This window comes from Oncorhynchus mykiss, chromosome 7, assembly GCF_057628025.1.
Source record: "Oncorhynchus mykiss isolate SJ-2025 chromosome 7, ASM5762802v1, whole genome shotgun sequence".
Classification (NCBI taxonomy): Eukaryota; Metazoa; Chordata; class Actinopteri; order Salmoniformes; family Salmonidae; genus Oncorhynchus; species Oncorhynchus mykiss.
The window spans coordinates 58,609,428-58,622,502 of NC_143028.1; the positions used below are offsets into that span (position 1 = coordinate 58,609,428).

Genomic DNA, 13,075 nt, shown 5'->3' on the forward strand with positions numbered 1-13,075 from the left:
TACACTTTTATCCCTGATGTCCTTACACAGCTCTCTGGTCTTGGCCATTGTGGAGAGGTTGGAGTCTATTTGATTGAGTGTGTGGACAGGTGTCTTTTATACAGGTAACGAGTTCAAACAGGTGCAGTTAATACAGGTAATGAGTGGAGAACAGGAGGAGAACAAGAAAAACTAACAGGTCTGTGAGAGCCAGAATTCTTACTGGTTGGTAGGTGATCAAATACTTACAGTGGGGCAAAAAAAGTATTTAGTCAGCCACCAATTGTGCAAGTTCTCCCACTTAAAAAGATGAGAGAGGCCTGTAATTTTCATCATAGGTACACTTCAACTATGACAGACAAAATGAGAAAGAAAATCCAGAAAATCACATTGTAGCATTTTTAATGAATTTCTTTGCAAATTATGGTGACTTGTTTACTGCCTTCTCAGAAATATTTGGTATGTGAAGGTCCATGTTTCCCCATACTCAGTCCCCATACAGCCCTGTAGAGGCATTGTGTAAGAAGATGCTTCAATCATATTGGGTCCAACAGGATTCCTCAGATTGGTGGAGGAGTTTGAGTTTCCCCCTTTCTATGTAAAACACTGAGCACCTAAGTGGAAAAGCTGTGTATAAATAAAATTAATCAAACTGAAGACTTCTCTAATCATCATCTTGCTCATCGTCAATCAAGACCCTCTGTCGTCTGCCCTGTCAGCCCCGAGTTCCAGAGTGAGGGAGTCCACTGTCAGGAGAGGAGACAGCAATGTTAGCAAAACATGTCGTACTAATCATTTTGTAGCCTGGATGCCAGTCCGTTTCTTCTTTAACAAACGCCAGTCATTGTCATTCTTGCCAAAGGCAAATTAGTTTGTGGGTAAAACTAACAGGACTAGATTATGATTAGGTTAAAGCACAGTATCTCCATCCTCGTCGCTGTCCAACAACAGCACTCTGCTTCTCTTGCTGGAGGTCTTCTTATTCTCTGAAGATCTGTGATGGTCAAGGAGAGGAGAAAACGGTCAGAAAATAAACAGGCAGCGCTATGATATTGCATTAGAAATACACTGTGTACAGAATGGAGAACTCTCACCTCTGAGGTGCACTGTCTGAATCTATATCCTCAACAGGTGTGAAATCTGAAGAGAAAGAATTGGCTTGTCAGATATAAGTGGATGTTTGCGTATATACAGTAGTTAATCATATTCAGATTTTTGGTAACACAAAACAGCATCAGTAAAAAACCTTACATTTGTGAAGAGTTTGATGGACTTATTACATCCCCTAATAAAGTTATGGTTAACTAAGCAACAACCTTGGATCAATTCTATGAGATCTCCACAATTCAGAGTTATCTATGGAGTATGAGATAATGGCTATTCATTATTGCATTACTTTTGAACACAGCCCATAGGGTTCTGGTCAAAGGTAGTGCACTATATAGTGAATTGGGTGCCATTTCAGACGCATCCAATGTCTTTAATCTGCTGACCTTAGCCATCTGCCTCAGCAGAACACAATTGTCTCTTGTGGGCCAGCAGCAGGCCTCAGAGGGCCTGGGCTCTCTGCTCATGGGAGTCTGCCTCCACCTGCGTCTGCTCCTGGAAGGGGCTCATTGGGGATGGCCGCTCCGTCCTCTCTCCCCCTGCCGTTGGGGATCCCCTTAACTGGGAAGGGTTCATCTTGGCTGGGATCCTCCAGAACGACTCCTAATCGATCATTAGACACACATAACCTATACAGTAGTCTATGGGAAAGCCTGCCAAAGTTTAGAAAAATACAGACATCACTTCAATGCCTTTTATAAATGCAACATTTTCAAAGTTGAGTGCCTCATATTAGCTGTATCTTGCCTTAAAGTTGGAATCCTTAATTGTGAAACTGCCACGTCCGTTTGTGATAATACAACAACAAAGTGACTGCAAGCAATGCTGTTTGTTCTCTCGGACATCAATGAACGCACGCGGAATAGAACAGCAGAATATGTACTGCAATTTTTGGGTGCGCATTGCGACATTCACCTCCGCTCAACAACAAAAAAACGATCATGGCCATGGAGCCGACAGTGTCAGTTTCCCCTATTGCGGATTCCATCTTTTAACTAAGTAAATACTTTTGGGACTTAGTCCTACAATTTAATGTGGGTAAGACAAAAATATATATATCTATTTTTTTAAATCCCACCTGCTCATCGGCTGGTACTCAAACCCCTATTTGTGCTTGGACCCCTATTTTCCGTAGTAACCTCTGGAAGCTACTTTTCTCCATTGCGTCCTCATTCTCCTCTGTCAGAGGGACAGGTGGTACAGGCTGAGACAAGCCTGATGATGAAAATAGAACATTAACTGCCACAATAAATCACAAATGTCCTCAACCACACTTCAAAGATGCAGCAATTCACAATGATAAAGGAATACATACTAAGTGTCCCCCTCCCCCAGTACTTTTTGTCATTTTTTACGTGAATTTCCACTCACCTTCTTCCTCGCGGACATCTGCTGTTCTGTTCAGGCAGTTCTGTAGCCACAACAGGGGTCCTGACAAACCTGTAACAAAATAATACAGCTTTAGGGACCATTTTTCAAATGTTGAAAAAAAAATCTGTTTTGTAGCCTTCTTGCCAATGGGAAATCTTCTTTGATGTTGTGTAATGTTAAAATGAAAAGAACATACTGATACCTAGATGGGGTAGTCTGTAAAAATATGAACATGAATGCCCTGCTCTCACCTTCCTGCCGTAGAGTGTACACCATGGTCCCCAAGCTGGCATTCTCCTCAACCGTGCTCTCCCGCTCTGCTACCCTGCTTTGCCTCCGTCTGGCTGCCTGAGCATGCCTCTCCTGCTCCTCCCCCTCGCTCTCCCGGAATGCATCATCATTATCTCAGCCCATGGATGGGCTCTTCTGTTAGACTGCCATGAGGTCAGCCAGGAACTGTTCTTCAGTTGAACAGATTACACACAAATACTTTGACTTTCATCAGTCATAATAGTAGTGCTACTTTTATGACATTTCTAGACTGCCAACCTATTCTATACTGGACACCCAATACAATAAGAGTCAACAAATGCAAAATAAATTCCCCTCACCATTCCAATCCTAGAGCTCTTCTCCGGAGCGTTAGGGTTGCGGCATCTTCTTCTTGTGGAGTTCCCATCGGTCGTGGACTAGGCCCATGCTGAGCAGCTTTTCCACCAGGCAGGCGCGGGACCGTTTACCCGCCAACTTCTTCAGGATGTTTCCCAGCACATCTACAGAAATATAACAACCACTCAGAACTGGGTTCAAATACTATCTGACTTCAAAATACTTTAGCTGGGCTTGATTGAGCTTCCCTGGCACAATGGAACCAATAGAATGAGCGGCAAACAGAAAGATTTCCAATAGCAATTTAACCCAGGTCTGCAACCATTATCACCACGGAGATGAAGAATACTGCAACCCCTTATCACCATGGTTATATTGTATAGCGTCGGAATCAAGAACACCTTCAAAACGTACCATCCGAGTCTCTGAACTCCTCAAACAGCATCTGTAGCTCTTCCTCCTGTTCCTCTGTCCACAGGACAATATGAGTGCCTTTCCTTCAGGGAAGTCAGATCAGAGGTTACTGGTCAGGTTGTCCTTTCAATACTCTAACTAGTACTGACATGTAAACAGTATGTTACATCCACAGACATTAACATAGAATCTCAAATGGTTAAAGCTAGCAGGTTACAGGATGTAGCCTAGACATGATGGCCACCAGAGACACTGACTGACCTCAGTTTCTTCAGGTCTTTGACACCATTCACCAGCCCCATCGCCACCAACTGGGCCACCACTTGCTGACGCTGATGGGTGGTGTTGCTAAGCAGCGGCAGCAGAGTCTCCACAATGTGTGGCACTGTGAAAGTCAAAAGTTCAAGGACAGAATATGGGACAAGCATATTAAATGGAATGGTTACCATAAAACACCAGTTAAATGAAATGATTGGTGATAAAAAGGTCAGGAAATTAAAAATGAGTGGTGCCGTTTGTTTACCTTCAGAGTCACGGTGCTCCATGTAGTGTTCACAGCGCCTCCATTTTGCTTTCTTCTTGGACCCCTTTCTGAAACAAACATGAGAACAATAAATTACTTTTAAAAATGGAAACCTTGAAAAGCGCATAGTAAATGCGACACACTTATTTCATTGACACCCAGGAACATACACACACCCTCCTTCAGGCTTGCTGTAGCCTTCTGTCATCTCACGTACAGCTCCCACACGCTTCCAGAAGAGCAGCTCTACGTAGGCCTTGTTTTTGGCCACCAGGGCAAGGAATCGGTTCAGCAAACTTAGCAAAGGGTACCAGCTCCTGTAGGAGGAAGAGGAAAAAATGAACTTGTAATTGTATAATAGTCCTTGTGCCTTGTATAATAGTCCTTGTATAATAGTCCTTAACCCCCTAGAGTCGATGTCCCCATGTAAATTTAATTAGCATAATAAAAAAAATCTGTCTGTTTAAGCTAGAGATCTTTTTTGCATGGGCTCAATCCACTGCATCCGCCAATGGCAGCCTTCCGCATCTGCGGTGGAAGGTGGACGAGCTACTAGTGTCACGTCTGCTCCTGCCATGCCCTCTAGTGCTCATCCTGTGTCTCCTTGACCAGCCGCCACTCCCCCAGTGCTCTCTCCCTCTCTGTGTGTGTGTGTGATTGTGTGGGTGGAGACAGGTGTGCTGGAGCCACCTGCTGCAACCTGTTCCATAATCAAGACCTCTACAAATACTCAGTCCTGCCACTTCCACACTGCCAGATCATAATCTCTGCTCAGTTAGTCCATGTTTCTAGCCATTTGTTCCTGTTTTCCCTTGCCTGACGAGTTTTTCATCTCCACTACAGTTGAGCCCGCTCTGACTCTGGTCCATGTCTCCAATCTGACTTCTCGTCAGTCCTGCTACTCTGTCCTGGATTCCCCACTCTATGCTCCCTTGGATTCCCCTCCGGACCTGCTCACCCTGTCCCAAAACCTCACGCTCCAGCCTCAGCCTCTACACCTGGTTTCCGGCAACCCGCCCGAGCTTCCCCTGGCTTGCACTCAATCTTCCCCCCGTGTTTCAATAAATACCTTGGTTACCTCATCCCAGTCTCCTCGTCAGAGTCTGCTCTTGGGTTCACCTGTTCCGCTCCGCGTGACAACAAGCAGTGTTTGTCAGACCTCAAGACAAAAACTTCTGTAGCGCCTGAACAGTTTTGGCTACACACTGATATGACTCGCACAAACACGTACGTGTCGGTTTTGCTCTAGGACGCTCACAAACATCATCTGAAGGTAACCCGGGAGCCAGTTATAAAAAAGTATATGGAAGCATACTCAGTGTACTAAACATTAGGAACACCTTCCTAATATTGAGTTGCATCCCCTTTTGCCCTCGTCAGGGCATGGACTCTACAAGGTGTCGAAAGCGTTCAACTTAGCATCAACGGGGCTGTAGTGGAGCGGGTCGAGAGTTAAGTTCCTTGGTGTCCACATCACCAACGAACTATCATGGTCCAAACATACCAAGACAATCGTGAAGAGGGCACAATAAAACCTTTTCCCCCTCAGGAGACTGAATAGATTTGGCATGGGCCCCCAGATCCTCAAAAGGATCTATAGCTGCACCATCGAGAGCATCCTGAGCAGTTGCATCGCCGCCTGGTATGGCAACTGCTCGGCATCTGACCATAAGGCGCTACAGAGGGTAGTGCCAATGGCCCAGGACATCACTGAGGCCAAGCTTCCTGACAACCAGGACCTATATAATAGGCAGTGTCAGAGGAAAGCCCAAAAAATTGTCAGAGACTCCAGTCACCCAAGTTATAGACGGTTTTCTCTGCTACCACATGGCAAGCGGTACCGGAGCACCAAATCTAGGACCAAAAGGCTCTACTCGCTGTTTGTTTGTTACCTATGCATAGTCACTTCGCCCCCACCTACATGTACAGATTACCTCAACTAGCCTGTACCCCTGCACACTGACTCGGTACGGGTGCCCCCTGTATATAGCCTCGTTATTGTTATACAGTGCCTTGCGAAAGTATTCGGCCCCCTTGAACTTTGAACCTTTTGCCACATTTCAGGCTTCAAACATAAAGATATAAAACTGTACTTCTTACACATATGTTTTTGTGAAGAATCAACAACAAGTGGGACACAATCATGAAGTGGAACGACATTTATTGGATATTTCAAACTTTTTTAACAAATCAAAAACTGAAAAATTGGGCGTGCAAAATTATTCAGTCCCCTTAAATTAATACTTTGTAGCGCCACCTTTTGCTGCGATTACAGCTGTAAGTCGCTTGGGGTATGTCTCTATCAGTTTTGCACATCGAGAGACTGAAATTGTTTCCCATTCCTCCTTGCAAAACAGCTCGAGCTCAGTGAGGTTGGATGGAGAGCATTTGTGAACAGCAGTTTTCAGTTCTTTCCACAGATTCTCGATTGGATTCAGGTCTGGACTTTGACTTGGCCATTCTAACACCTGGATATGTTTATTTTTGAACCATTCCATTGTAGATTTTGCTTTATGTTTTGGATCATTGTCTTGTTGGAAGACAAATCTCCGTCCCAGTCTCAGGTCTTTTGCAGACTCCATCAGGTTTTCTTCCAGAATGGTCCTGTATTTGGCTCCATCCATCTTCCCATCAATTTTAACCATCTTCCCTGTCCCTGCTGAAGAAAAGCAGGCCCAAACCATGATGCTGCCACCACTATGTTTGACAGTGGGGATGATGTGTTCAGCTGTGTTGCTTTTACGCCAAACATAACGTTTTGCATTGTTGCCAAAAAGTTCAATTTTGGTTTCATCTGACCAGAGCACCTTCTTCCACATGTTTGGTGTGTCTCCCAGGTGGCTTGTTAAGAATGTCTTTCTTCCTTGCCACTCTTCCATAAAGGCCAGATTTGTGTAATATACGACTGATTGTTGTCCTATGGACAGAGTCTCCCACCTCAGCTGTAGATTTCTGCAGTTCATCCAGAGTGATCATGGGCCTCTTGGCTGCATCTCTGATCAGTCTTCTCCTTGTATGAGCTGAAAGTTTAGAGGGACGGCCAGGTCTTGGTAGATTTGCAGTGGTCTGATATGCCTTCCATTTCAATATTATCGCTTGCACAGTGCTCCTTGGGATGTTTAAAGCTTGGGAAATCTTTTTGTATCCAAATCCGGCTTTAAACTTCTTCACAACAGTATCTCGGACCTGCCTGGTGTGTTCCTTGTTCTTCATGATGCTCTCTGCGCTTTTAACGGACCTCTGAGACTATCACAGTGCAGGTGCATTTATACAGAGACTTGATTACACACAGGTGGATTGTATTTATCATCATTAGTCATTTAGGTCAACATTGGATCATTCAGAGATCCTCACTGAACTTCTGGAGAGAGTTTGCTGCACTGAAAGTAAAGGGGCTGAATAATTTTGCACGCCCAATTTTTCAGTTTTTGATTTGTTAAAAAGGTTTGAAATATCCAATAAATGTCGTTCCACTTCATGATTGTGTCCCACTTGTTGATTTTTCACAAAAAAATACAGTTTTATATCTTTATGTTTGAAGCCTGAAATGTGGCAAAAGGTCGCAAAGTTCAAGGGGGGCGAATACTTTCGCAAGGCACTTGCCTTGTAAAGTAACACTTTACTTTTTATTTTAGCCTACTTGGTAAATATTTTCTTCTTCTTCTTGAACTGCACTGTTGGTTAAGGGCTTGTAAGGAAGCATTTCACAGTAAAGTCTACACTTGTTGTATTCAGAGCATGTGGCAAATAAAGTTTGATTTGATTTGAGTCTGCAATGTGGCTGCTGTGGTTAAACCAGGCCTCAAACCACAACTGAATTTCTGGGAAAAGTTTTTAAAAATCCAAACATGCCTTCTAGCTGTGCAGGAGGAATGTTGCCTTTGCCAGGAAACCCAGTTAATCTATTTGGATTGAACTGGAACCACAGTGTTGTATTGTTCCTTGTTCTTTTCAATCTTTCAAAATTCGAGTCAGTGTGTGAGTACCAACAATCTTTACTTTCTGCCTGAGGTGTGCACTTGTCACTTCCCTTAAATCAAAAAAAAGAACTCCCTCTAGCCCATTCCAACATTAATACAATGATTTTAAATTTGTGAGTAATGAACGAGTAGCACACTTCAGGAAGATGGAGAGATTATTGGGACGCACCCTGTCTTGGGCATCATGAGGCATCATCCAGTGTGATAGGCTTTTTTGGGGCATCACACAAGGTGTTGTGACCCATTCTCATCACCTTGACCAGGTACATGAGGCGGTTGTAGCAGTTCTCCAGAAAGTCCACACAGAACTCGCGCAGGAAGAGGCGCACGTTTAGGGCTGAGCGGCATATGCCCTCCGTGTCCCTAGTGTGCAGCTTTCGGTTGGACACACATCTCACCGCCGCCTTGCCTTCATCGTGGGTGTAGTTCTTGAACTAGTAAAAAACCCCACCTAAGACATATATCAAGGGATTGGTAGGATAACAAGTAACGACAGATTCAACTGCTTGACATTTTAGCATGTTTTTTTTCCCCCATTCCTTAAAATAGCTTTTACCTTTATTGTTTATTTCTGCTTTAAATGCTCCGTGGTAATAAGACTTTGGGGCATGTCTCCAGAATTTGAAACTCATGTTGTGGAGGCCTCGGTGGTAGATCACGACTTGAGTCCCTGAACCACATAGGAGCCTCCAAAGCGAGAGTGTCTAAGGAGAGGAAAAGGCAATACGAAAGCATGCAAATCACAGGGGTTTTAACCTGGCTTCTCTCTAGAACACATATTGTTCTCTTTAACTGCTCTGAGGTCAGTTTGTTTATTCAATCTACCTCTAAAGAGCATGTCTCGCTGACAATAACTGCTCTGAGATCAGTGTAGTTACCTTGTTCCTCTCTGGAGGGCGTCTCTCTGTTTCTCCTGAGCTGAACGAGCCTGACCCACACTCACCAGGAGCTCTGGCCTCTGCAGGGTAGAACATAGAATTAGAATCAATAAAAAAAATGTTAAAAAGTTATTCTGTGGGCTGTGTATGGGCAGCCATATTGGGTGAAGCAGAAGCTGGAATGTTTGATTAATTCATTCTCAGGCTTTTTGAACATTATGCATACGATTACATGGACAGGTACCTAGTCCTAGTTCAGCTATCCTACTCAGACATGTTATGAATATGGGCCCAGGTGTGTCTCTCTCTGGTCTCTGAAACTTGAGGGAGGTGACCAACACACCTGTGCTTCACTGCTGTTCGCTCTGCGCAGAGGCCAGGAACTTGATCAGGTCATTCAGCCCACAGCAGCTTGTCATGCACACTGACATCATCGTCCACGTTCTACAGCCATACCAGAGGAGAAAGGAGGGAGGAGGCAGAAAAGGATAGAAGATGGGGAGATAGGGAGAGGAAAAGAGGAGAAGCAAGAGAAAGACAGAAGGGAGAGAGGAGTAGGAAAGCATAGTAAAACAATGAGAAAGAGAGAGACAATACAGTGAGTGATTGAGATGATTCAACATGCCAGACATTATTGAGTGTTGTTCTGATGAGCGAGCCATGGTGATGGACCAAGGTTAAAATCCTCAGCATGAACTGCTGCTTGGGAATTTACTGAATGGGGTCACAGCACGACCTAACACAATGAACTCTGACCTTCTCCTCGTAGAGGTCAGCGGGGACAGGCAGTACATTCCTGACCAGCAGCAGAATCCTCTCTTTCAGCAGGTTGTCCTCCTCCTGCCTCTGCTCCCAGTCCTGAGATACGAGAGCGAGAAGAAGCAGATAGAGGGAGAGAGGGAATTTTTTAACACATGGCCAATGCTTCTCACTCTCTTTTTTGGAAAATATTATTTGTGGAGGACGCCATTCTGTGGTGTTGGTCTGAAAGTGCAACACTCACTAGTTGCAGCAGATTGTACAGGGTTTAACTCAGAACTCCAAACACCTTCTCATTGGCAAAGGTCTGAGGATGGAGAGATGGGGAGAACAGTCAATCATACTGCTCACACCGTAGTCCTCCATTCTTCCCCACTAGGGTGGGCTCAAATAGTGGCACCCCTCCTACCTCCTTGTAAACCTGTAAATAGGACACCACTTGCAGGAAGTGATGTCTGACAGTCGGGTCATCTGGGACTTTAGCAGAGCAGGTTGGGTAAGGTTGACCATGAGCCTGTGGTGGAAACAGAGATGGCATTAGAACCACACTCCAACCAAAACAACTCCACGGGATCCAATATCCATCCAGGTTTCTTACAACTTGTTTGGGGATTAACGACATCTACACAAGTTAAACCCTCCATTTTCTAGCCATTTAACACTTATAGATCTTTTAGATATAGCAGTGTTAACAGCAACTATGGTTAGTCCATGGCAGGTCCTCTCATGCTATACCAGTGTCCCTGCAGGCCTGTACTGAGGCTGTGTAATGTACCTGATGCAGGCATCAAACAGGGCCTTGTCCTGGCTGTGCTGGGTGATGATGGGCAGCAGGTCATTCTGGAAGATCTAGCCCGCCCCCAGCTGCTGACTGGTGTCCCGCGTGTCATCCTCATGTTGCAGGTACCGGATCAGGTCCTTCACACCCTCTACAGGGGACACGCACACAGGGTCAGAGGTTACCCATGCAGTATGCATAAAAGCCCTATACAGGATTTACATTATTTATTTAGAGCAGTTAGGCCTAGCTCAGATTAATACAAGTAATTTAAGTTGATTTGACAGTAAATATACTGTAAATCTTCCCTAAAAACAGTACTTCGATTCAAGTCAGGGTCCTAGTACACATTACTACCTTCAGCACTGTGTTTATAGTCCAGCAAGTGTTGTTAGCCAGTGTGTGTAGCAGCTCACCTAGACCTCCAGCTACCCCAGGCCACTGCACGTTGCCAAAAGCTCACAGTTCATCATGTCCAAGTCCATATATCACTGGCCTGCCAAGGGGAGAGGCGATGCTCAATCTGACAGACAGCAACCAGGAAATGGAGAAAGAGACACTTATAATGAGGTGGGGAAGAAGTCTTAACATAGTTCTGTAAAGATTAGAAGTCCAACACTAATATAAATAAACTATAGGTGAATATAGTATACAGAAAAAAACAATACTGAATGCGAGAAATTATAGGCTTACTGGTTAATAATTACCTGGAATTCAACAGCAAGGCTGAGGTCTTCAGACACCAGCTCATAGGCCGTTCAAACCTGTGGGAGACAAAGAGAGTGAGACGTTGTTACATGGCCTTTACCAGTCTATGCACTAGCAACAATTTACTTTAAACATTGTTACAAAGTCACAGCCACAAGGAATAATCATGATTTTAGAACTTTTTATTGGGAATTACCACCCATCTATTTTTTGGTTGTATCATTTTTAATTTAACTAGGCAAGTCAGTTAAGAACAAATTCTTATTTACAAGAATGGCCTAGGAACAGTGGGTTAGCTGCCTTGTTCAGGAGCAGAATGACAGATTTTACCTTGTCAGCTCAGGGCTTCGATCAAGCAACCTTTTGGATACTGGCCCAACGCTCTAACCACTGCAACCAAAAATTAGCCAATAATTGAGCAAAAAATCTGGAATGCAATCTGTAATTTTTTCAGAGCTAAATATTATGCTGCATTGTCACATACACACAGTAAAATGTGTTGTTTTACAGGGTCAGCCATAGAAGTACAGCGCCCCTGGAGAAAATTAGGGTTAAGTTCCTAGCACAGACTTCTCCCCATGTCAGCTCGGGTATTCGAACCCGCAACATTTCACTTACTGGCCCAACGCTCTAGCCACTAGGCTACCTGCCACCCTAGTAGCAGATTGCAGCACAGTGAGCATGCTGCTTGGCTGTACGTCTGTATCGCTTCCTCTCAAAACACACACACCTTTACTATGACAAGATCCAAGTAGACAGTTGAAAGGCCTACTATCAAATCAAACACAGACGGACAATTTCAGCTAAATGATCTGGTCCAGAATTAGCCCAGACTACAGGACCTAGTGACATTAACCATCTGACCTCATCTAATCAGGCCAGCGGGTCACTGAGTTCAGGTATACAGGACAGTAACACCATTAGGACAACATGAGCAAATAGTTTGGATGAGAAGCAGCCTTCTGTTTTGTACACAGAACCGCATGTATCCCTGCTCTCCTATGAATTGTGAGAGAGGCACTATGGCCATTTTACAGAGTGATTTTATTTCAGCCTCTGTGTAACCTGGGTATGTAGGCCAACTATTAATGGTCATAATTGTTGAAAAAAAATATGAAAGAGGACAAATTCTTCACAGTTTCACCCTTTTAACACTATACGAGCATGCAAAGGGGTACACTACTTGAAATGTGATTCCCATCAGCTCCTCTAGGTTTATTCACACACCCAGACCTGCTTCAGTTTACAGGCTCTAGTACAAAGACATTAATGCCAATTAACCCTTTCTTACCTGAGACACACTGCCAGTTAGGGCTGGGAATTGCCAGGGAACTCACAATACGATATTATCATGATTTTCCCGATTCTATAAGCATTTATATAAGCATCTATAAGCGATTCGATGCTCTGATTTTATTGCGATTTGATGTTCCAAACATATGCCTGCTGCAGAGGAACAAGAGAACGCCATGATCATTTTTTTTGATCAGTCATGGAAATAAGTGCTGAAAACAAATTGGTTCCCTATTTAAAAAGACGGAGAACAAGCTACGAAGGAAAAATACTTTAAATAGGTTGGTTTAATAATACTTCCCTGTGGATATTCTCTCAAATTTTTTGAACGATAAAAGAACCAACTGCACAGGCAACAGTTAGAGTAAGTTCAAATTAGGTTTATTAATCTTTCTGGCTTGTAAAGGTAACTTTCCACATGTTTGCAGTGTTTTGTTTCAGACTGTGTAACCAAGGTATGACAGACTGATTTATTAGGCAACATCTCCAAGAAGCAGTCAATGTTTACTTCACGTAACCTAAATGTTCTCAGGTATGGGTGAACCTAGAAACTCACACCTCCAGTCCTTCTAGCAAACCAAGTTCCTTCTGGCATACATTGAGTACCAATGCCCAATCCATGTTTCCATTAGCCTACAACCTCAATATGTGTAAAGTAAATTGGGTGTACTTAGTC

At 43.9% G+C, this 13,075-nt stretch overlaps 1 protein-coding gene across 1 annotated transcript; it reads right to left on the reverse strand.

Annotated features, from left to right (window-relative positions):
• Positions 1-370: 370 nt before the first annotated feature.
• LOC110528997 (protein timeless homolog) lies at positions 371-10,883 on the reverse strand. Its single transcript, XM_090242219.1, is given in 21 exon segments — positions 371-973; positions 1,074-1,119; positions 1,473-1,689; positions 2,165-2,301; positions 2,458-2,526; positions 2,709-2,918; positions 3,105-3,230; positions 3,481-3,563; positions 3,742-3,865; positions 4,004-4,071; positions 4,180-4,436; positions 8,238-8,417; positions 8,862-8,941; positions 9,205-9,260; positions 9,262-9,305; positions 9,618-9,719; positions 9,865-9,927; positions 10,030-10,103; positions 10,106-10,134; positions 10,396-10,549; positions 10,841-10,883. Coding segments are annotated over 21 exon segments (2,247 nt in total). The 3' UTR covers positions 371-888.
• Positions 10,884-13,075: the final 2,192 nt, after the last annotated feature.